This window comes from Lycium barbarum, chromosome 1, assembly GCF_019175385.1.
Source record: "Lycium barbarum isolate Lr01 chromosome 1, ASM1917538v2, whole genome shotgun sequence".
NCBI classification, from domain to species: Eukaryota; Viridiplantae; Streptophyta; class Magnoliopsida; order Solanales; family Solanaceae; genus Lycium; species Lycium barbarum.
Genome location: NC_083337.1, coordinates 17,781,543 through 17,806,236, shown reverse-complemented (window position 1 = coordinate 17,806,236; position 24,694 = coordinate 17,781,543). Strand labels below are relative to the sequence as shown.

General features: G+C 40.1%; 1 protein-coding gene and 2 long non-coding RNA genes across 3 annotated transcripts; 1 reads left to right on the top strand and 2 right to left on the bottom strand.

Moving 5' to 3' along the window:
• Positions 1-200: 200 nt before the first annotated feature.
• Positions 201-1,524, bottom strand: LOC132632320 (uncharacterized). The gene is made up of 2 exons (XR_009579315.1): positions 1,481-1,524; positions 201-563 (listed from the first exon to the last, which is right to left on the bottom strand). It is a non-coding gene; the product is annotated as an uncharacterized LOC132632320 (long non-coding RNA).
• An 8,085-nt stretch (positions 1,525-9,609) lies between these two features.
• On the bottom strand, positions 9,610-10,038 carry LOC132610293 (agamous-like MADS-box protein AGL61). Its single transcript, XM_060324604.1, has one exon. The coding sequence runs from the start codon at positions 10,036-10,038 to the stop codon at positions 9,610-9,612; it is 429 nt and encodes a 142-aa protein (XP_060180587.1).
• Positions 10,039-22,257: 12,219 nt separating this feature from the next.
• Positions 22,258-24,359, top strand: LOC132632268 (uncharacterized). The gene is made up of 3 exons (XR_009579297.1): positions 22,258-22,333; positions 23,146-23,196; positions 24,272-24,359. It is a non-coding gene; the product is annotated as an uncharacterized LOC132632268 (long non-coding RNA).
• The last annotated feature ends 335 nt before the right edge of the window (positions 24,360-24,694 follow it).

The following is a 24,694-nucleotide window of genomic DNA, read 5'->3' as shown; positions in this document are numbered from 1 at the left end:
GCAAAAATTAGTCATGTTTCAAAATCCCGAAATATCAATATTTTACATAGAACTTAATATCTTTTTTTGCGTATAATAACGTCGGCTCATTACATCAAGTATAACTAAACGTTTGGATCTTCGTTTTAGGGGTTGTAAAGTGCCCCGAAGTAAGTTTTGTTTGTTTTACGGACTATCCAATATACCCTGCACCCAGAAAATACCAACAAAAGCCACACAGGGCTAACCAAGCAATATATAAACATATGCGGACCGGCCGCCTCGGCGTATAGGATCGCCCAAACAACATATGCGGACCGGCCGCCTCGGCGTATGGGATCGCCCAAACGACATGTACATACATCTATACAGAAAGACCCCAACCCACAAACATGTCCACAGACCTCTAAACAGACCGACAGAATCATATGACGGGACAGGGCCCTGCCGTACCCATGAACGAATATATACAAATGCACTAATAAATATATATACCAAAAGTATAAGCTCCGGAAAGAGAGGAGCACTCCGAATAGCAGAAAGGGTGTCCTAAACAGGTGGATCACCAGGCTGTGCGTCTGTACCTGCGGGCATGAAACGCAGCCCCCGGAGAAGGGGGTCAGTACGAAATATGTACTGAGTATGCAAAGCAGAAGGTACAGAAATAAATATGAATAATAATCGAATCAGATATATAGAAAATAATACATATCAAAATGTTTATTTCCAAAGTATAAATTATGCATAGGGCACTGGAAAATGTGGTCGCCCGCCTGTCGATGGCGCCACAACACAGCATAACACCAGAAAGTTTCAAATCTCCGAATCCCCGTCACACATCACAACACAGCATAACGCCAAACACAGCATAACGCCAAACATAAGTGGAACCCGGCCCTCGAGAGAGGAGCACGGTGAACCATAAACACAGCATAACACCGGAATGTATCAAAAAGCGCACGACAACAGAACCGGCCCGGGAACCGGCGAACGATATCATAGTAGGCACGAGCGGAGTAGTGAGGAATCATATGCATAAAATCATTATTATAAATCCGAAGGATAAGTAAAATAGTCATATTCGAAATCGGAATGATAATTATCACTTTTTGATTCAAAGTTGTCAAATTTACATAAAGGGCGTCGCGGGACCCACGGACGAGTATAGACCCGAACTGAGCCCGCCTATGAAAAACATACCCATTATACATCAAGCAAACTCCTATAAAAATTATTGGAGCGATCCGAGCCTCTATGCGAAAAATATGGCATTCAGAGATTACAAAATTCCTTAAAGTGAACATTTTCTATGCGAATGTCGGAAAGCGATTACTTCAAATACATCATGGTTCATATTTCATAAAAACATACATAAGAGTGCCAAAGAATATATATATGGATCATAACATGCTCGGATCTCGAATTTGGAATTCCCTTAAAGCTCTAATCTAGCCTATGTGAAACTAAGGCATGCCAAAAGAAGGAAGGTTGCTTTACATACCTCGTACGCACTTCCAAAATAGCCAATCTAAAGTAAATTTCCAATCCACACCTCGGGCTCCCCAAGTTCTACAAATACGCCAACGAATACCAAACATTAGTTAAGGGCACTTGAGCCATTCTTTCCAACTAATCATTAAATTCTACAGAAAATTCGGCAGCACTTCCCCTATAAATAGGCCATCCCGAGAATTTATCTCGCTCAAAATCAACAACAACAACCACAATAACCAACCTAGAAACATCAATAATCAATTCGAAAGGCAAAACAACAGTAATAGCTCTCTTTTACATCTTTCAACAACTTTCCAAATATTCGTTTCAACGGCTTACTTTCAAGCCACAATATCGTTCGTACATTCGATTATTAACCCAAATCCATTCGATTATTAACCCAAATCCATACTAACAACATTCAAGAACATTCTAAACAATTCACATAATTTTTCCAACAAGCCAAGAATTTTTCTCTATGTTGCCCGAAAACAGTCCCCTTAGCCGAGCAACCCCCTTTTTTTTTTTCACTTTCCTCATTTTCAAGTCATGTTTTGTATCACAATCCACAATAGAACGATATGATTTTCATAAAATATACAACTTACGTCAAACGCACAACTAACCTCAAAACAGCCCACAAATTCTCAACATCAATCTTGAGTTATTAATTGCTCATTTTCAACACAAAAGTCATCACAACAACCATTTCGACGCTAAGCGATATTAATTCATTCTTTGCTACAAATTGGAGGCCATATACACGGCTACATACCCACCTATATAAATACATCGATAGTTCTCATTCATTTCTTCACCCTACAACAATCAACATACTAAATAGAGTTAATTCTTCACTTAGTCACAACACCCATTTACACAACTTCACACACCATACACGACCCAACTTCCAACATACTACATTTCATGATTTTTCATCCATATTGACATACTATAATATGCATACAACATTTATAACTCAAAAACAAGATTAGATCTCACCTTTCTTCTTCAATCCACCAATAGGCTAGGGTTTGCAAATCTCTTAAATGAAAGACTTGATCACTCCAACAATGCTTCCAAGTTACTTAGGGACCTCTAATTAGTTGATTTGTACCCAAGAAATATTTTTAGAGGGGCTTGATTTGGATTTGGTTTTCCATGGTCTTGGCCGTGAGCCATGGTTTTGGTTCCTCAACTTCTTGCTTTATTTTCTAAGTGTGGGAATGTGAAATGAGAGAAAGATGACTAAGTGGTCATCTTTTAAGTCCCCTTAAAATATCTCTTATTGTCTTTGGGCCCACACATATGTTGGACCAATTAAAATTGGCCACAACAATGTGTGGGGACCACTTCAATCCACACATCTTCCTTTTTTTTTTTTTTTGCAAGAGTTTTAATTTCCAAATTTATGAATTATGGTCCCAATTTTTCCTAAGTGTTCAAGCTAACAATTTCATACACAACTTATGTCTCAAAATAAAATCAAAGGTCAAAAGTCCCGACTTCAAATCCCGGAATAGTCTTGGCCTTAATTTATCATAGTTAATCCGGGTTGTCCCAATGTATAAAAATACGGGACGTAACATCCTCCCCCCCTTAAGAACATTCGTCCTCGAATGTTGGATTTAATGCTATGGATCTTACTCAAATTCGGGGGAGTTTCTTTTTGAATAGCATATATCAATTTCTTACCAAACAATGTAACGAATTTAAAAATTCAAATCACCTGTAACCACACCTGGTGGCGCCTCCTGGTCCTGTCGGCTGGCCAGCGCATATATGCGGTTCGAGGGACCGCTAGAACCTGAAGCACCGCCACGGCCTCGACCGCGACCCGCCTGTACCGGCATACCTCGTCCCGCAGGGCGCATGGCTGAGGGAGTAGAAGATGAACCCGCAGCTGATCCCGTCGGCTGAACTGTACTACTAGAACCACTTGCCATTGGACAATCACGCATCATATGGCCCTGACGGCAGCAAGAAAAACAGGCTCCCGTAGCTCGGTAGCACTCTCCTGGATGAGATCTCCCACAATACGAACACCGAGGCATAGGTGGCCTCGCCTGGCTGGAACCTCGGCTCACCTGTGAACCTGGAGCCCTGGAGCTCTGGCCTGCTCCTGAGTATCTGGCACTATCAAATCCCTCTCCGGTAGGCTGCGGGGGCGCACTCTGCGCTGGCTGAGAAGACTGTCTAACATACTGTGTAGGCTGCCCGCCTTGAGGCTCCCCAGAATACCCAGCGGACCTGGCCCTCTTGGGAGGCCTCCTGTCCCGATCTCTGCTGGAATAATCAGCTCTATGTCGGTCCTCCATACCCAGAGCATAAGCCTGTAGTCGGGCAATATCCATGTCTGTCTGCAATGCCACCGCCATACAGCCACCAATCAAGTAGCGGTCTAACCCCATCACGTATCTGTGCATCCGATCGGCCATATCTGCTACTATGGTAGGTGCGTACCGGGCCAGAGAATCAAACTCCATATTATACTCACGAACACTCCGACCCCTCTGCTGCAGATGTAAAAATCGGTCAACCCGCGCCCGCCGTAACTCTGGGGCAAAAAGTGGCGGGTAAAAGCAGCCACGAACTCGTCCCAAGTAGCTGGGGAAGCACCCTCACCCCTAGATAGCTCCCAGGACTCATACCAGTGAGCAGCCACATCCCGTAGTCTATGCGAAGCCAACTCAACAGACTCAGTCTCTGAAGCCCTGACCAAATCTAGTGAGCGCCGCATCCCCCGAATAAAGTCATGGGGGTCCTCGTCGGGCTTAGACCCGTAAAACTCTGGAGGGACACATAATAGAAACTCTCGAACCCTCAGGCTGTCATGCCTATCGTCATCATCATCATCTCTCCGCCCGCGTCTGCGAGCCTGTCCCGCTACCAGAGTGGTCAATAACTGCACAACCTCTCTCAGTGTCTTGTCCTCCGCCCCTGGCTGAGGAGCTGGAGGCGCGGGAGCTGAAGCCCCTGGAGCTAATGGTGAAGCTGCTCCAGACTCCTCTGACGATGAAGACGTAGCAGAGTCGGCTGGCCGGGACGTAATATCACACATCATCTGAGCAAGGGTCCGAGTACCCTTCTGAGCCCGGCTGGTCTCTCCTATTACGCCCTTTTTCTTCTGGGCGGCCGTCGCCTTTTTCGGAGGCATCACTGAAAGAAAAACAACAACAGATCAAAACAGAATCATCCTAATAGCACGGTTCTATCGCACGATCTAAGATCAGAAGAAAAGACAACATCCTAAATGTCCTGTAGCCTCCTGTTTATAGATGTGGTGCACAACACACCGATAAACAAGACTCTACTAGACACGATCTGTGGACACTCCGAGGACAAACCGCTCTGATACCACTTCTGTCACGACCCAACCCCGTAGGCCGTGACTAGTGCCCGATCTGGGCACCCGAACCCATCTATCAAATATTATCTCAAATTCTATCAACTCATTCTAGTATATGGCGGAAGCCGACAAGACTTTATTTCAAATTTAGGTAATTTCCAGAAAATTTCGGCAGAGTTTCCTTTGTTTTACGGACTATCCAATATACCCTGCACGCAGAAAATACCAACAAAAGCCACACAGGGCTAACCAAGCAATATATAAACATATGCGGACCGGCCGCCTCGGTGTATAGGATCGCCCAAACAACATATGCGGACCGGCCGCCTCGGCGTATGGGATCGCCCAAACGACATGTACATACATCTATACAGAAAGACCCCAACCCACAAACATGTCCACAGACCTCTAAACAGACCGACAGAATCATATGACGGGACAGGGCCCTGCCGTACCCATGAACGAATATATACAAATGCACTAATAAATATATATACCAAAAGTATAAGCTCCGGAAAGAGAGGAGCACTCCGAATAGCAGAAAGGGTGTCCTAAACAGGTGGATCACCAGGCTGTGCGTCTGTACCTGCGGGCATGAAACGCAGCCCCCGGAGAAGGGGGTCAGTACGAAATATGTACTGAGTATGCAAAGCAGAAGGTACAGAAATAAATATGAATAATAATCGAATCAGATATATAGAAAATAATACATATCAAAATGTTTATTTCCAAAGTATAAATTATGCATAGGGCACTGGAAAATGTGGTCGCCCGCCTGTCGATGGCGCCACAACACAGTATAACACCAGAAAGTTTCAAATCTCCGAATCCCCGTCACACATCACAACACAGCATAACGCCAAACACAGCATAACGCCAAACATAAGTGGAACCCGGCCCTCGAGAGAGGAGCACGGTGAACCATAAACACAGCATAACACCGGAATGTATCAAAAAGCGCACGACAACAGAACCGGCCCGGGAACCGGCGAACGATATCATAGTAGGCACGAGCGGAGTAGTGAGGAATCATATGCATAAAATCATTATTATAAATCCGAAGGATAAGTAAAATAGTCATATTCGAAATCGGAATGATAATTATCACTTTTTGATTCAAAGTTGTCAAATTTACATAAAGGGCGTCGCGGGACCCACAGACGAGTATAGACCCGAACTGAGCCCGCCTATGAAAAACATACCCATTATACATCAAGCAAACTCCTATAAAAATTATTGGAGCGATCCGAGCCTCTATGCGAAAAATATGGCATTCAGAGATTACAAAATTCCTTAAAGTGAACATTTTCTATGCGAATGTCGGAAAGCGATTACTTCAAATACATCATGGTTCATATTTCATAAAAACATACATAAGAGTGCCAAAGAATATATATATGGATCATAACATGCTCGGATCTCGAATTTGGAATTCCCTTAAAGCTCTAATCTAGCCTATGTGAAACTAAGGCATACCAAAAGAAGGAAGGTTGCTTTACATACCTCGTACGCACTTCCAAAATAGCCAATCTAAAGTAAATTTCCAATCCACGCCTCGGGCTCCCCAAGTTCTACAAATACGCCAACGAATACCAAACATTAGTTAAGGGCACTTGAGCCATTCTTTCCAACTAATCATTAAATTATACAAAAAATTCGGCAGCACTTCCCCTATAAATAGGCCATCCCGAGAATTTATCTCGCTCAAAATCAACAACAACAACCACAATAACCAACCTAGCAACATCAATAATCAATTCGAAAGGCAAAACAACAGTAATAGCTCTCTTTTACATCTTTCAACAACTTTCCAAATATTCGTTTCAACGGCTTACTTTCAAGCCACAATATCGTTCGTACATTCGATTATTAACCCAAATCCATTCGATTATTAACCCAAAAACATACTAACAACATTCAAGAACATTCTAAACAATTCACATAATTTTTCCAACAAGCCAAGAATTTTTCTCTATGTTGCCCGAAAACAGTCCCCTTAGCCGAGCAACCCCTTTTTTTTTTTTTCACTTTCCTCATTTTCAAGTCATGTTTTGTATCACAATCCACAATAGAACGATATGATTTTCATAAAATATACAACTTACGTCAAACGCACAACTAACCTCAAAACAGCCCACAAATTCTCAACATCAATCTTGAGTTATTAATTGCTCATTTCCAACACAAAAGTCATCACAACAACCATTTCGACGCTAAGCGATATTAATTCATTCTTTGCTACAAATTGGAGGCCATATACACGGCTACATACCCACCTATATACATACATTGATAGTTCTCATTCATTTCTTCACCCTACAACAATCAACATACTAAATAGAGTTAATTCTTCACTTAGTCACAACACCCATTTACACAACTTCACACACCATACACGACCCAACTTCCAACATACTACATTTCATGATTTTTCATCCATATTGACATACTATAATATGCATACAACATTTATAACTCAAAAACAAGATTAGATCTCACCTTTCTTCTTCAATCCACCAATAGGCTAGGGTTTGCAAATCTCTTAAATGAAAGACTTGATCACTCCAACAATGCTTCCAAGTTACTTAGGGACCTCTAATTAGTTGATTTGTACCCAAGAAATATTTTTAGAGGGGCTTGATTTGGATTTGGTTTTCCATGGTCTTGGCCGTGAGCCATGGTTTTGGTTCCTCAACTTCTTGCTTTATTTTCTAAGTGTGGGAATGTGAAATGAGAGAAAGATGACTAAGTGGCCATCTTTTAAGTCCCCTTAAAATATCTCTTATTGTCTTTGGGCCCACACATGTGTTGGACCAATTAAAATTGGCCACAACAAATTTGTGGGGACCACTTCAATCCACACATCTTCCTTTTTTTTTTTTTTTGCAAGAGTTTTAATTTCCAAATTTATGAATTATGGTCCCAATTTTTCCTAAGTGTTCAAGCTAACAATTTCATACACAACTTATGTCTCAAAATAAAATCAAAGGTCAAAAGTCCCGACTTCAAATCCCGGAATAGTCTTGGCCTTAATTTATCATAGTTAATCCGGGTTGTCCCAATGTATAAAAATACGGGACGTAACAGTTGGAGGGTTGGAGACATACTCTGGAGTCTAAAGGGTTTAAGCTGAGTAGGACCAAGACAGAGTACTTAGAGTGTAAGTTCAGTGAAGAACCTCAAGAGACTGGCTTGGAAGTGAGACTTGGTACCCAGGCCATCCAGAAGAAAAGTAGTTTCAAGTATCTATGGTCTATTATGCAAGGCAGCGGGGAGATTGACGATGATGTCACACATCGTATTGGGGAAGGGTGGATGAAATTGAGGCTTGCTTCCGGAGTGCTATGTGACAAGAAGGTGCCACCACAACTTAAGGGCAAGTTTTACAAAGTGGTGGTTAGACCGACTATGTTGTATGGGGCGGAGTGTTGGCCAGTTAAGATCTCTCACATTCAAAAGATGAAAGTTGCCGAGATGAAAATGTTGAGATGGATGTGTGGCCACACCAGGAGTGACAGGATTAGGAATGAGGATATTCGGGACAAAGTAGGAGTGGCTTCGGTGGAAGACAAGATGCGAGAAGCGAGATTGAGATGGTTTGGGCATGTGAAGAGGAGAGACACAGATGCCCCAGTTCGGAGGTGTGAGAGGTTGGCCATGGATGGTTTCAGACGAGGTAGGGGTAGGCCGAAGAAATATTGGGGAGAGGTAATTAGACACAACATGGCGCAGTTATAGCTTACCGAGGACATGACCTTAGATAGGAGGGTTTGGAGGACCCAGATTAGGGTAGAAGGCTAGTAGATAGTCTCGTTATCCTTTCTTATTAGTAGTCGCATTATCGCAGTATAATTTCTTGTGCTCTGATTTCTGCTATTATCTGTCATTTCATGTGCTTTGATTATCCTATGTTATCTGTGTCGCTCGCGTTATTTCATTTCCATATCGCTTTGAATCTCTTAGCCTTATCTGACCTCTTTTTATGCTTTTTTTTATTGAACCGAGGGTCTTTCGGAAACAACCGTCCTACCTTGATAGGAGTAAGGTCTGCGTACACTCTACCCTCCCCAAACCCCACGTTGTGGGATTTCACTGGGTTGTTGTTGTTGTTGTAACATCCTCTTGAGACTAAATCGAGTTACAGAGAATATCTAATAATTCTATTAAACTCTTTAAACTTATTCTGCTTCTGAAAATAGTCGAAATCATGACTAACCATTTAATTCATGTCATCAGTTTATTGACGCCACTTGTTATTACTAGCCACAAATTCATATTTTATTTCAAATTCACAATGTTGTAATTAAGATTATACAAAATATAATAAGATACCCCTTAACTGTTTGGGATAATTTTAGAGATCTCCCTTCATGTTTAGTTTCATAACACTAACATCCCTTGTGATTTACAGTATTACGCTTAACGAAATAATTCTTTTAATTCATTTTTCATTGATTAAAAGATTTTTTAAGAAAATCAAAATAAAGAAAGTTAGCGTAATATCATAAATCATAAGAGAAATTAATGTTACGAGGCCAAACAGTAAGATCTCTATAATTATCCCAAAATAAAATGTAGAAGTTAGAAGAAAGTTGTGCTGAGAACAAAGATACATTTAGGGGCTAGGTATTATATTTGGAGAAAAAAAAAATGTAAATAATAAACAGCATAAAACATTTACTACTTGAAAAAGTTCACTCCCTAAGACAAGTCATTGTGAAGAAACAACATTACTAATAAACTTTATTTGAATCTTATTATATTAAAGTTTCTGTTTAAAGACTCAACTAATTAGATGGCAAAGTCGAAGAACTAGCATCATTCATTTCGAGCACAAATTGTGGATCTTCAGAGCGAATCACAGATTGTAGCTGAACAATTTCCTTAACCAATTGAAGTTCAAATTTCTGATCCAATTTCTTATATCTTTCCAAATCAGTCAAGTTAAAATCTTCTGACGGACAGTGTATGAAGGTACCTTCAGTAACTTTTCCTTTGTTCTCACTTTCTTCTACCTTCCTTTTCGAAGATGCACTTGGTTGATTGGCCTGGTGGACGACCGATTCAACATCAGGCTTACTAAAGAAAAATGGTTGACCTCCAATGGAAAAGATAATAACTGCGATCTCAATTCCACATAAAATAGAAAGCTCTTTTGCTTTCTTACTGAGAGATTTTAGCATGCTCAGCACATTTGATAAACTCTGTCTCAACATTTTCTCTTCTTTCCATGATTACAACAAGAGGAGAGGGAAAGATGCAATTTATTTCCCAAAGCGTACACGAAACTTGAATCACAATAAGTACATTCTCGAGCCAAACATGCAAATTTATAGCAACATTTTTCGAGAAAATAACAAAAATGGTCCCTTATGTTTGAGGGCAGGTTCAAATTAGGCATTTAAGTATGCATTGAACATTATTGGTCCATTAGCTTTGTCAAAAGTTAACACTTTTAGTTTCCATCAAATATTTAATAATTTATATTGTTAGGTTTGACAGAAACAGTGGGAAAAAAAAATTCAACCAGAAACACCAAGAAAGTCTCATCAAATACCTAAAATATACAACAACGGAAAAAACTTCAATTCACACTAAAAAGATAAGAAAATTAGCAGAAATGACAACTCAATAAGCTGCACCAGAGTTTAGAAATAAATCAAAATAGCGGAAATTTCAAAAATTGTAGCTCTAAATGTGAGTTCCCGCTATTTTTTTTTTTTTTTTTATAATTCCCGCAAATCTAATAGTTTTCACAAATCTAACAGATAGAATTTGGTAAATATTTGATGGAGGCTAAACTTATTAACTTAAAACATAAAGAACCAATCAGTGCATACCTTGGAGACTATTTTGAACCTACCCTCAAACATAAGGGGCAAATTTTGTCATTTTCTCAACGTTTTTTCGTCACAAGTCTTTCCAATTCTAGAATTTATTCGTTGGCTAGATTCAAGTTTTACTATGTACAATAACCTCCATTATAATTGGATAAGATGAATTTACCTCCTGTCTTTTATGAAATTACTTAGAAGCCTAAATTCTTGAATTTAATGTAAAGATTTCTTTTTCAGGTGAAGATTATTGGAAGCGCTGAAGTCATGCAAAAGTATACAAAATTACTAAAATTTACCCTTATTAATATAAACCACATATTTATTCATCACATATTTTATTAAATTTACCTTCTAATTATGCCTTTTAGTTTAATTAAAAAAAAAGAAAAGACGCAGCGATAATACTTGTCAACAAAAACCATTTTTACAAAGGAGCTGTTACAAAAAATTAGTGAGCAAACTAGCTAAACTAACATGTCAATATATTATGTATCATTGAGTCAAAAGATAGCTTTAATTTTCTGTAATCCACTATAAATGACTGTCAAACACATTAAATTTTTGAAGCAATGTCATTTATTATGAAAAGAAATTTTATAAATTCATGGGTTTATGTGTCATTTTGCAATCAGTAATCTTCTGCTGACCAGATCTTTGCGATTAAACTTACTTATGGGGACGTCAACATAATTTTAAAGCTAAAGTGAAAGGTGAGTATAATTAAGTATAACCAGATGTAGATTACCTCAATCTTCAATCTTTTGAGTAGATTGCCCATTTAAAATAAAGGAAAAAAATAAAATAAAAAAGGAATCAAACAATTCTAGCGACATACCTTTTCAATTAGGATTTACATTATATACATTGATAATATATAAAATATTTAGCCTATTATGTCAAAATTTACTAATTTTAAGGTATAACATTTTGTCCATGTTACTTATCAATTCTTATTCTAAAGAGTGACCTCTAATTGCATCTTAAGTGATTTGATTAATTCTGAAAATACCTTTACACCAAAAGTATGTAAAATTTAAACTCAATAATTTTTCTTGCACTAAATATTCTTTTTCTTGATGCTAACTTAATAGTATTTGAATCATATTATATTGTAATGTGCAACATATAAGTAGCTTATGTTGTATGTATTGTATAAACCACTTTATCATGCAATTGAATTGAGATGTAAATTAATTATGAGAACAAAATTCAAATTCTAGTAGACGTAAAAGAAAAAAAAAGCTAGGCTATTTGTTTAATCTAAATTCTGGTGGATACTGGATAGAGTCACTTGTTAAGTTGTTGGTGTGAAAAATATTAAACACCCAATAACATACTAAAAGTGCACCCAAGTTAACTCGGGTGTCGTTGCTATCACTTGATATTTTTTATATGTATATACTATGACAATGATCCTAACAGAAGCATGAATGATATTCCCACAATTTGGAGTAAATATATTAGCTTCAAAAATAAAGAAGCAATCTATAGACAAATATGTATAATTGGGTTCATGTAATTCATGACCAAATTAATTTGTAACTGATTTGAGCAATTGATATAATCTGATCTGTGTAATATATATAATTGGATTCTTATAATTCATTGGATTTGGCGTTACTGAAAAAAAAAAAAGAACGGGCGCATTCGTCGCTAAACATATTTAGCGTCAGATTTGCGTCTGTCGCTAATATGCGAGTAGCTAACTTCTAACGGTGGAAAAACTAAATTCGTTGGAAACCTTGCGACGGACGGTATTCTATTGCCAAATTTAGCGACAAAAAAATCCGTCTCGATTTTCATTAATTCTGTCGTTAAAAAAAAAAATCTTTTTCTTGTTGCCCTGGAACAATTAAGAGATTTTGTAGCATAAATACAAGGTTCTTCTTCTGGCTTCAACATCCTTAGTCCCGCTTATGGAGTCAAGTGATGGTTTGATTAGATATCTTACAACTAGAGTTCTTCTTTTTTTCAATCCAGTTCCTCAATTGACACGAATTCCAGTTAGACTCAGATACCCTGCACTTTATAGTTATTGGGAGAACCCCAAGGGCTCCAACAACAAAACGGCTTCCACAACTATGAAAAGAGAATTTCTATATCTCGCAAACTCCGATTGATATTTTTCATAGAGTTGTAACGACCCGCTAGGTTGTTTTGAGCTTTTCGGCTTTTTTTCACCGATATACCTTTCCTATAGTTTTTTAATTGTTATTTATGACTTACGGGGATGGATGACGCGATTTTCATGACAATCGGGTGAGTATCTGATCAGATTTAGCAAGATTAGAGGTTCTTAAGTTAAGAAATTGAGGAGGGTCAATATCGGGGTTAAATGGGTCTATATCAGAGTTTCGTCGATTTCATTAGGTCCGAAGTGTGATTTATGACTTAGTCGAGTAGTTCGGGTCCCCAGGGGGGAGGTGATTTTTGGACCTTGGGTTGGAAATTAGTTAAGTTTAAAGTTGGAGTTGACCATGGTTATGTATCGAGCGTGCGAGCAAATCTGTAACGTATTTTATGACTGAAATGTATAATTGGTTTTTATTCGGGGGGTTCCAAATGAGTTTCTAGTGTTAAATAAGAGACTTGGGCATAACATTTTTTTTTTTTTGGTATCTGGTGTGAGCGCAATCGTGCTTAAGGGAGGAAGTTTGGCAAGCACGATCGCGCTAAAGGTGCGCGATCACGCTAGTGTGGGTTTTCTGGGTTGAGCGCAATCGCGTTGGGTTACCATAATCACACTAAAGGAGCTTCAGGCATTAAAAACGAGTAGAATCAGGATTAAGGTTATTTCACCATTGTTGGAGTTCTAGAGCTCGGTTTGAGGTGATTCCAAAGGCTACTTGCACGATTTAACTCGGGGTTAAGATTCTAACTCTCATTTGATGTTCTCTCTTAATTTCTTCCATTAATCAGAGTCCTAATCTATGATATTTGGTGGGAAACTAGGAATCTTAACCCTAGACTAGAAATTATGTAATTCTTCGATTTCAGGATCGATTTGTAGATGCTTTTAGCTCATTTTTTGGGTAGACCAATTAAGCTATGTGTAAACTAATTTTGAAATGAAATTTCAATTTTGCCCTTGTGGGCCCGGGTTGACTTTTTGGGTCATTTTTGGGGCCCTGGATATAAGTAGAGCAATATGGGTATCTACAGACTCATATACCGATGTAGATTACATATTTGATTGATTGGGAACAATCAGAGGCTTTGAAGAAAGAGAAGGTGATTTCTTGAGGTTCGTGGCTCGTTTGCTCTATTTTTGAGGTATGTTAAGACTTCTAGATTTTGTTGAGGGATGTTTTTGCTAATTAAAGATAATATGAAACTAATAATGGGTAAGGGCGAAAGAAGGTGTCTCCTACCCGTGGTGTGATGGGCATTGGTACGAGTACCAGTGTTATGAATGGGAAAGTATATTTTTGTGTAGTTACATGAATATTCTTTATCACCCGGGCAAGGCCAATGTGGTGGCGGATGCCTTGAGTTGAAATGGGGTGAGTATGGATATTCTAGTACTATTACAGGTGGAGAGCATCCTTTGGCTATGGATGTTCAATCATTGGTCAAAAGATTCGTTAGGATCGATATTTCGGAACCAGGCAGGGTTCTAGTTTGTGTAGAGGTGAGGTTATCTTTATTGGATTAGATTAGGGCAACAGTTTGATGATGAGAAATTGTGCTGGATTTGGGATAAGGTGTTGCAAGGAAAGGCCAAGGAGGCGATTCTAGATGGTGAGGGTGTATTGAGGATTAAATGTGGTATTTATGTAGCTCGGACAAGTGAGTTGAGTCAGTTGATCATGGAAGAGGCCCATAGTTCGAGATATTCCATTCACCAAGGGCTACTGAGATACGTCGTGATTTGAAGCAACACTGTTAGTGGTGTCGGATGAAAAAGAATATAATGGAGTTTGTGTCTCGGTATTTGAATTGTCAACAAGTGAAGTATGAATACCAAAAGCCTGGTGGTGTGACTAAGGGGATGCTCCTACTTGAGTGGAAGTCGGTGCAAATTATTATGGACTTTGTGGTGGGGTTATCACAAACTTTGGGTAAATTTAATGCTATGGGATTATTTTAGATTGATAGGCCAAGTCGTCCCTTTTCATACCGGTTCAGACTACCTACAATTCAGAGAAGTTGGCCAGAATCTACATTTAAGATATAGTTCATCTGCATGGGGTGCCTATTTCTATCATTTCGGATAGGGGCACACAATTTACATCTCATTTCTGGCGGTCTATGTAAAAAGAGTTGTATACTTTGGTGGAGTTTGTGCAACCTTTCATCCCTAGACAGATAGCTAGGCCGAGCAGACTATTTAGGTCCTTGAGGATATGTTGCGAGCATTTGTGATCGACTTTAGTGGTCATTGGGACCAATTCTTGCCTTTAGCGGAGTTTTCATGCACCAACAAGTACAATTCGAGCATTAAGATTGCTCCATTTGATGCATTTGAGGTTAGGCCTCGGGGTCTGAATTTGTGTTATATCCCGCATTTTGTACATTCGGATAATTCAAGATAATTGCGGGAAGTTAAGGACGAGGTTATATTTTTGATTTTTTGTTTAGCACACAAGTTGCTTAAGAAAACTTTGATGTGGAAATATTGAGGAAGGCTAGGGGTAAAAAGGGAAATACGCAAGATGACTCATGGAAATATGGAGGAAGGCTAAGGGCAATTTCGGAATTTGGAGAATAATTTTTTTTCATGAATTACAAAAAAAAAAAAAAGAGTTGGGCTTAAGTAAAAAGGGCCAAGGGTCCTCTTCAACGTGGTATAATTGTTAGAGCAAGAAGACCTCTCTTTGTTGCAAGTTTATAATCATAGCTAAGTGAGAAGTTAAGGAGAAAAGGTAAGATTCAATCTTCTTTTATATGTTATGGATGGTTGTGTATGTTGTAGTGTGTAGAAATGGGTGAAATTCATGAAAATATGGATTATGTGTTGTGGTCGTGTGGTTGTGGTATGGTATGGAAGAGAATGAATCAATTTTTCTTAAGTATTTTGGTTGTTGTTGTAATGGAATCTATGATGGAAATGAAAATTTAATGATTCTAGTTGAAGTTGTAAGTATTGGAAAGTTGTTTTAGAAGTTAATGTGATTTTAATGTCACTTTTTGTATTTATGGTAGGTAATGTTGTAATGTGTGAATTGTTAGTAAAATTCATGAATTTGAAAGGAAGAAATGTGTTGTTATGGTTCTTGTTCCATTGGGAAGGTTTCAGGTGGCATAGCGTATGGGTTGGATTATTGTGAATATTGTACGGATTGTTTGAAGTATTCTTGAATATTGTTTGAATGGTTGCGGATTAGTACTCGAATATGTAAGCAATTATGAATTGAACGTAAATGGAAAGTTGTCAAAGTTTGTAGAAAGAAGTTGTGAACGTTGGAATGTGTTTTGAATTGATTGTCGATATTGTTGGAATAATTGTTGGCATTGTTGTTGCTAAGTTGGCCGAGTTAAATTCTCGGATTTGTTGTTGTATGCTTGGCCGAGTTGAATTCTCGGGGATGTTGCATTTATAGGGGAAATGCTGCCGAAATTTCTGTAAATAAAGTGTTGGTTTAGAATGGGATTCTTAAGAGCTATGACTAATGTTTGGTATGTATAAATATTGTTGTAGATCTTGCGAAGCGAAAGACTTAAGTGTGAAGTAGCGTAGAAAGCGGGCAAGGTATGTAAGGCTTACCTTTCTTTCTTTTGGCATGACCTTTATGGAATGAACAAATGACGTATATGGATTATTTCAAAGAAACGCCCATTCTTAGAGCCACTAGGATGGCTAACGTTCTTGATTTCCATAAGCTGTTTCATATGATTTTGATGCGTATCGATGATGTCTAAAGTTCTGTTGACATGTTTCAGAATGGCATACGAAAGATAATTGATATGACTAAAGATTGATCTGCAAATACTAGCACGCCCGATTATCCTATTGAGTCTGTGATATGTACCTATGGTCCCAAAAGTTCTAATTGATTTGATCCGTAACGATATCCGAAAGGTACTTGACATGATTATGGCTTTGATTTTCCGAAAATGGCTTCTGAAACGTTTGTAGAACGTTATGTACTTCAAACGCTCATAACTTTCTCACACTAAGTCGGATTGACCCGAAACTCATTTCTGAGCCTTCAGGGGTCGGTAAGTATACTTATACATCGAGTCTTGATTTATGTGCATTTAGTTTCTCACTACTCCGCTCGTGGATGTGTCATTACTTCTTTCGCCGAGTCCCGGGCCGGTATGTATCGTGCGTATGGTTCGCTGAGTCCCTTGCTTAAGGGCCGGGTTCCATATATATATATATATATATATATATATATATATATATATAAATATATTCCGGAGTATGATGTGTCCGGTTCCGGGGTACCGTGTATATGTGTCCGGCCCCCGGTTACCGTGTATATGTTATGGAGTATGATGTGTCCGGTTCCCGGGTTCTCGTGTATATATGTCTGGTTCCCAGGTACCGTGTATATGTTATGATATGTTATGTGTGACGGAGATTACGAAGCAAATCTTCTGGAGTATGATGTGTGTGGCGCCAAAGTTAGGGTGGCGCCACGTTCCCTGGGTCCCGGAAAGGACCGGATACCGTTCTTGGCATGCATGGTTTGTGTTTCCAGTAAGTTGCTTTTATTATTTTGCATATCGTGCTTACTTTCTGTACTAATCCTCTGTAGTATTTATTCCGCTTGTGATTCTGTTCATATTACTCTATACTTTACATACTCAGTACATATTCCGTACTGACCCCCTTTCCTTCGGGGGCTGCGTTTCATGCCCGCAGGTACAGACGTTCGAGTGAGTGACCCGACAGTTTAGGCCATCTGTTCTGCTGCTTTGGAGTGCTCCCTTGTTCTGTAGCCCATATTTTGGTACAGATTCTTCCGTTATGTATATGTATGTGTATATTCAGCGGTACGGCGGGGCCCTGTCCCGTTATATGATTCTGTTGTGTTTGTTAGAGGCCTGTAGACATATATGTGGGTCATGGGTCGTTATTGTTCGGTTATGTCTATGATTTGCGTCTAAGCGGTCCTATTTGCTATGACAGCCTTAACGGCTTGTATGTATATATGCTTATGTATACGCTTTGGATGATATGTTCCACGACAGCCTTAGTGGCTTCAGTATGATATGTTTGATATATGCGACCGCTTAAGACGACATATGTGCTTAATACCTGTATAATTTGATATATGTTGGATATAGATAAATTATGGATATGTCGATTTGGTAAGTAGGTGTGTATGGGTGTCCAGCTCGGGCACTAGTCACAACCCACGGGGTTGGGTCGTGACAAAAGTGGTATCAGAGCGGTTTGTCCTCGGAATGTCTATATGCTGTGTCTAGTAGAGTCTTGTTTATCGGTGTGTTGTGCACCACATCTATAAACAGGAGGCTACAGGACATTTAGGATGTTACCCTTCCTTCTTATCTTAGATCGTGCGATAGAGCTGTATTATTAGGATGATTTCTTCCTAACGAATTGTCATGTTTTCAGCGATGCCTCCGAAAAAAGCGACAGCTGCCCAGAAGGGCAAGTCAGCGGCAGCTGGAGAGACTAGCCAGGCCCAGAGAGTTACTAGGGCCCGTGCTCAGCTTGTACCTGAGGATGTGCCCCCGTCAGCCAGTTCTGCTACACCGCCATTACCAGAGGAGATTGGAGCAGCAGCAGCTGCCGACCAGGGGGCGGCCCCACCGCTAGCTCCCGGGGTTCCAGTACCCGAGCCTCCAGCTCCACAGCCAGGAGCAGAGGACAGGGCGATGAGAGATACTGTGCAGTTATTGACGAGGTTAGTAGCAGGGCAGGCTCGCAGACGCGGGCTAGGGGGTGATGATGTGGATAGACGTGACAGTCTGAGGGTTCGTGATTTCTTGACTTGTAATCGCCCAGAGTTCTATGGGTCAAAGCCCGAGGAGGATCCCCAGGACTTCATTCGACAGATGAAGTGTACGCTGAGATTAGTCAGGGCTTCTGAGACCGAGTCTGTCGAGCTGGCTTCATATCGGTTGCGTGATATAGCTATAAATTGGTATGAGTCCTGGGAACTGTCTAGGGGCGAGGATGCTCCTCCTGCAGTATGGGCCGAGTTTAGGGAGGCCTTTCTTGGCCACTTCCTGCCTCCCGAGGTGCGGCGAACCAGAGTTGATAGATTTCTACAACTGAAACAGTGAGGCAGGAGCGTTCAGGAGTACAGCCTAGAGTTTAACTCTTTGGCTAGATACGCACCCACTATTGTAGCCGATATGACTGACAGGATGCATCGGTACGTGATGGGGCTGGATCATTACTTGGTTGATAGCTGCCTGGTAATGGCTTCCCAGTCAGGGATGGACATCGCTCGTTTGCAGGCGTACGCACAAGGAATGGAGGACCGACATAGAGGGCGTCAGCCCGATAGAGAGCGTGATAGGAGGCAGCCTAAGAGGGCTAGATCAGCTGGCTATATTGGGGATTATCGAGGCGGGTAGCCTCAGCAGTAGCATAGCGGATATTTCTCTCAGCCAGGCCGCAGTACGCCTCCACAGTTTACTGGTAGGCGATTTGATAGTACTGGGCACACAGGAATAGGCCAGAGTTCCAGGGCCTTGGTTTCGCAGGTGGATAGAGGTTCCGGTCAGACGGGGCCACCCATATCTCGATGTCCTCATTGTAGGAGGCATCACCCTGGAGAGTGTTACCGTGCCACAGGTGCCTGTTTTTCTTGCGGCCGCCAAGGCCATATCATGAGAGATTGCCCGTTGCTGGGTGGTTCCGGTGGTACAACTCAGCCCACGAGGTCGGTTGCCGGTTCATCTCCTTCTGTAGCTATGCGCCCTACGGGGCAGGGCATGCCAGCACCAGCAGGCCGCGGTGGAGGCCGCGGCGGAGTTTCCAGTTCTAGCGGTCCTTCGAACCGCATCTATGCCTTGGGCTAGTCGATAGGACCCGGGGGTGCCACCAAACGCGGATAAAGGTATGTTATTGTTCTTTTCCCGAAATATATATGCATTGACAGGTCTAGACTCTATTTTGTGGTATATGTTTCCCTCCTAGTTACTAATAGAGTTGGGACAAAACCCAAATTGATAGAACCGTTTGAGGTAGCCATACATATAAATGAAAGGTGAATATTGAAGCTTTAGAAGGCTAACTCGATAGTTACATAATCAGAAAAAATAAAAGACCCTCTCTAGATCGGAGTGGGACCCGCTACGGGAACTTTCCGGAAATTGTTAAGACCCCGACTTGCCCTAGATTGTGTGAAAAAGGTCGTGCGGGGAAGTGGGTGCAATTATACCAGCATTAACGTATCGAAATACATTAAAGTTTTGAGGTTAAGCGTGCTAGGGCCAGAGCAATTTTGGTATGGGTGACCCCCTTGGGAAGTGTACAATTTTTTTTCCACAAATGCAGATATAAGACACAAATGGAAGTTGGGGTAACCTACAGGAAATTAGAATACGCGGAGTGGTTAGGAACCTTAAAGGAGTCGCGTAGGCTAGGGCGGACCAGGCCGGTGAAAAAAAAAAGAAGCGCAACGCAGCTCTGGGATCAGAGTAAGTTTGACTAGCGTTTGGAAATATTTTGTAAGTGAAATGGTAATAAATATATATGTATGAATATAATATTCCATCTATGACTATATCGATCGATAGGTGAAACCTAGCAACCAGGGTTGCGACATATGGAAGACATTAACTGGACGGAATTCAAGAGACGAAACGAAAGGTATGATACAGATGTTATGAAATAGACTGATACTGATTTCACTACAGATTAAAATTGGGAAACTCTAATACAACGATATTTGGAAAGGAAAGAGAGTGAGTAAATGGAAGGCAAGGAGATTAAAGTGTCGGAAAAAGTGAAAAGCAAGAAACATGATTGAGCAAAGCCCCAAAAGAGCCGACGGGCAAAGCATGAAATTATTTGCGTAGAAATTTGAAAGACAGGTCGGTAAAAGAACTAGAGTGTGATAGTATAGGACAAAAAGAGAAACAAACTTGAGAAAGGTTAACGGTGAAAATCGGACAAGCGTATAGGAGTATGGAGGATACTTTAATAAGTTGGTAATAGCGGATTGATTAAATACGAGAACGTAGTTATCGAGGAGATAAACATGACAGACTCTGCGATGGAGAAACTTCAATTGTAAGATGATCGCAGAGAAGCGGTAGTCACTTAAAGGGCATAGGCGTATACAGACCCCCTTAATAAAGGGGGGGGGGGGGGAGAACATATTAGACCTAAGATGAACCATGACAATTCAAGCCCCAAGACTTATTAGTTCGGGGCCAGAGTTCGGGGTATGTTGGTATATCGTAAAGGTCACGAAAGGATGAATGTTATAATGAAGTAACCACGGTTGGTAGTTGATAACTTCTCGAAGAAAGGAAGCACGCTGCTTATATGAATAGAAGATAAAAGAGGCTACCGGGTATTAGAGAATAGTTCATGGACCATTAATCATACTGAACATGAGGGCACACGCTACGGAATTGTAAGATCAGTTAACATGAAGCTATGCCCAAATATAATTATAAGAAGTCCACGCCGGAGAGCCAATAAGGAATAACGGTTGATGGAGCGATCACCAATCCAAGGAAGTTATAGACAATTATACTGTCATCGGCGAATGTGAGGAAAGGAAACGAGGAAAAGTTGTGACAAGAACCCAAAGATGCTGCGAAATAAGAAATTAACTGAACTCGAATCATAAGTTATCATGAGAATAGTTGGACTGCGAAGGATGAGGAATGGCAAAGTAATAACACGTATATATGTTTCGAATATTAGTAAGCTAGCCTTGGAGAGGAATATAACTAGTATGCTTGTTAGCGGTAAAGTCATGATTGGATAAACACTTAGAATGTAGAATCTGGAGGGAAAGCTCAATCTAAGATATCGCGGGCCTTATCAAATTGTCCGAAGTATTGGCAAAGTCACCCATGAATCAGAGGTGCCACCGAATTAGAAGCAGTACTTCTAGTCTTCCACAAAAGAGACCTCCCGGAAGTATTAGAATACCCCATGAGGCCAGTTCAACATTCGAGGACGAATGTTTTAAAGGGGGGGAGGATGTTATATCCCGCATTTTATACATTTGGATAATTCAAGATAATTGTGGGAAGTTAAGGACGAGGTTATATTTTTGATTTTTTGTTTAGCACACAAGTTGCTTAAGAAAACTTTGATGTGGAAATATTGAGGAAGGCTAGGGGTAAAATGGGAAATACGCAAGACGACTCATGGAAATATGGAGGAAGGCTAAGGGCAATTTCGGAATTTGGAGAATATTTTTTTTTCATGAATTACAAAAAAAAAAAAAAGTGTTGGGCTTAAGTAAAAAGGGCCAAGTGGTCGTCCACCCTAATGGGCCAAGGCCCATGTTGGAGTTTAATATATGGAAGGAAAGATGAAAAATTCATCTTCAAAAATAGAGAAAGTTCAAGAAACTTTGAGAGAAGAAAGAAAAGGGAGGCCTATTCGGCCAAGGAGAGAAAAAAATTGGAGCCTTCAACTTTGATTCAAAAAATATTTTCTTCTAATATTCCTACTAATTCAAGGGTCCTATTCAACGTGGTATAATTGTTAGAGCAAGAAGACCTCTCTTTGTTGCAAGTTTATAATCATAGCTAAGTGAGAAGTTAAGGAGAAAAGGTAAGATTCAATCTTCTTTTATATGTTATGGATGGTTGTGTATGTTGTAGTGTGTAGAAATGGGTGAAATTCATGAAAATATGGATTATGTGTTGTGGCCGTGTGGTTGTGGTATGGTATGGAAGAGAATGAATCAATTTTGTTGTGGTATGGTATGGAAGAGAATGAATCAATTTTTCTTAAGTATTTTGGTTGTTGTTGTAATGGAATCTATGATGGAAATGAAAATTTAATGATTCTAGTTGAAGTTGTAAGTATCGGAAAGTTGTTTTAGAAGCTAATGTGATTTTAATGTCTCTTTTTGTATTTATGGTAGGTAATGTTGTAATGTGTGAATTGTTAGTAAAATTCATGAATTTGAAAGGAAGAAATGTGTTGTTATGGTTCTTGTTACATTGGGAAGGTTTCGGGTGGCATAGCCTATGGGTTGGATTATTTTGAATATTGTACGGATTGTTTGAAGTATTCTTGAATATTGTTTGAATGGTTGCGGATTAGTACTCGAATATGTAAGCAATTATGAATTGAACGTAAATGGAAAGTTGTCAAAGTTTGTAGAAAGAAGTTGTGAACGTTGGAATGTGTTTTGAATTGATTGTCGATATTGTTGGAATAATTGTTGGCATTGTTGTTGCTAAGTTGGCCGAGTTAAATTCTCGGATTTGTTGTTGTATGCTTGGCCGAGTTGAATTCTCGGGGATGTTGCATTTATAGGAGAAATGCTGCCGAAATTTCTGTAAATAAAGTGTTGGTTTAGAATGGGATTCTTAAGAGCTATGACTAATGTTTGGTATGTATGAATATTGTTGTAGATCTTGCGAAGCCAAAGACTTAAGTTTGAAGTAGCGTAGAAAGCGGGCAAGGTATGTAAGGCTTACCCTTCTTTCTTTTGGCACGACCTTTATGAAATGAACAAATGACGTATATGGATTATTTCAAAGAAACTCCCATTCTTAGAGCCACTAGGATGGCTAACGTTCTTGATTTCCATAAGCTGTTTCATATGATTTTGATGCCTATCGACGATGTCTAAAGTTCTGTTGACATGTTTCAGAATGGCATACGAAAGATAATTGATATGACTAAAAATTGATCTGCAAATACTAGCACGCCCGATTATCCTATTGAGTCTGTGATATGTACCTATGGTCCCAAAGGTTCTAATTGATTTGATCCGTAACGATATCCGAAAGGTACTTGACATGATTATGGCTTTGATTTTCTGAAAATGGCTTCTGAAACGTTCTGTACTTCAAACGCTCATAACTTTCTCACACTAAGTCGGATTGACCCGAAACTCATTTCTGAGCCTTCAGGGGTCGGTAAGTATACTTATCCATCGAGTCTTGATTTATGTGCATTTAGTTTCTCACTACTCCGCTCGTGCATGTGTCATTACTTCTTTCGCCGAGTCCCGGGCCGGTATGTATCGTGCGTATGGTTCGCTGAGTCCCTTGCTTAAGGGCCGGGTTCCATATATATATATATATATATATATATATATATATATATATTCCGGAGTATGATGTGTCCGGTTCCGGGGTACCGTGTATATGTGTCCGGCCCCCGGTTACCGTGTATATGTTATGGAGTATGATGTGTCCGGTTCCCAGGTTCTCGTGTATATGTTATGATGTGTTATGTGTGACGGAGATTACAGAGCAAATCTTATGGAGTATGATGTGTGTGGCGCCAAAGTTAGGGTGGCGCCACGTTCCCCGGGTCCCGCAAAGGACTGGATACCGTTCTTGGCATGCATGGTTTGTGTTTCCAGTAAGTTGATTTTATTATTTTGCATATCGTGCTTACTTTCTGTACTAATCCTCTGTACTATTTATTCCGCTTGTGATTCTGTTCATATTACTCTATGCTTTACATACTCAGTACATATTCCGTACTGACCCCCTTTCCTTCGGGGGCTGCGTTTCATGCCCGCAGGTACAGACGTTCGAGTGAGTGACCCGACAGTTTAGGCCATCTGTTCTGCTGCTTTGGAGTGCTCCCTTGTTCTGGAGCCCATATTTTGGTACAGATTCTTCCGTTATGTATATGTATATGTATATTCAGGGGTACGACGGGGCCCTGTCCCGTCATATGATTCTGTTGTGTTTGTTAGAGGCCTGTAGACATATATGTGGGTCATGGGTCATTATTGTTCGGTTATGTCTGTGATTTGCGTCTAAGCGATCCTATTTGCTATGACAGCCTTAACGGCTTGTATGTATATATGCTTATGTATACGCTTTGGATGATATGTTCCACGACAGCCTTAGCGGTTTCTGTATGATATGTTTGATATATACGACCGCTTAAGACGACATATGTGCTTAATACCTGTATAATTTGATATATGTTGGATAT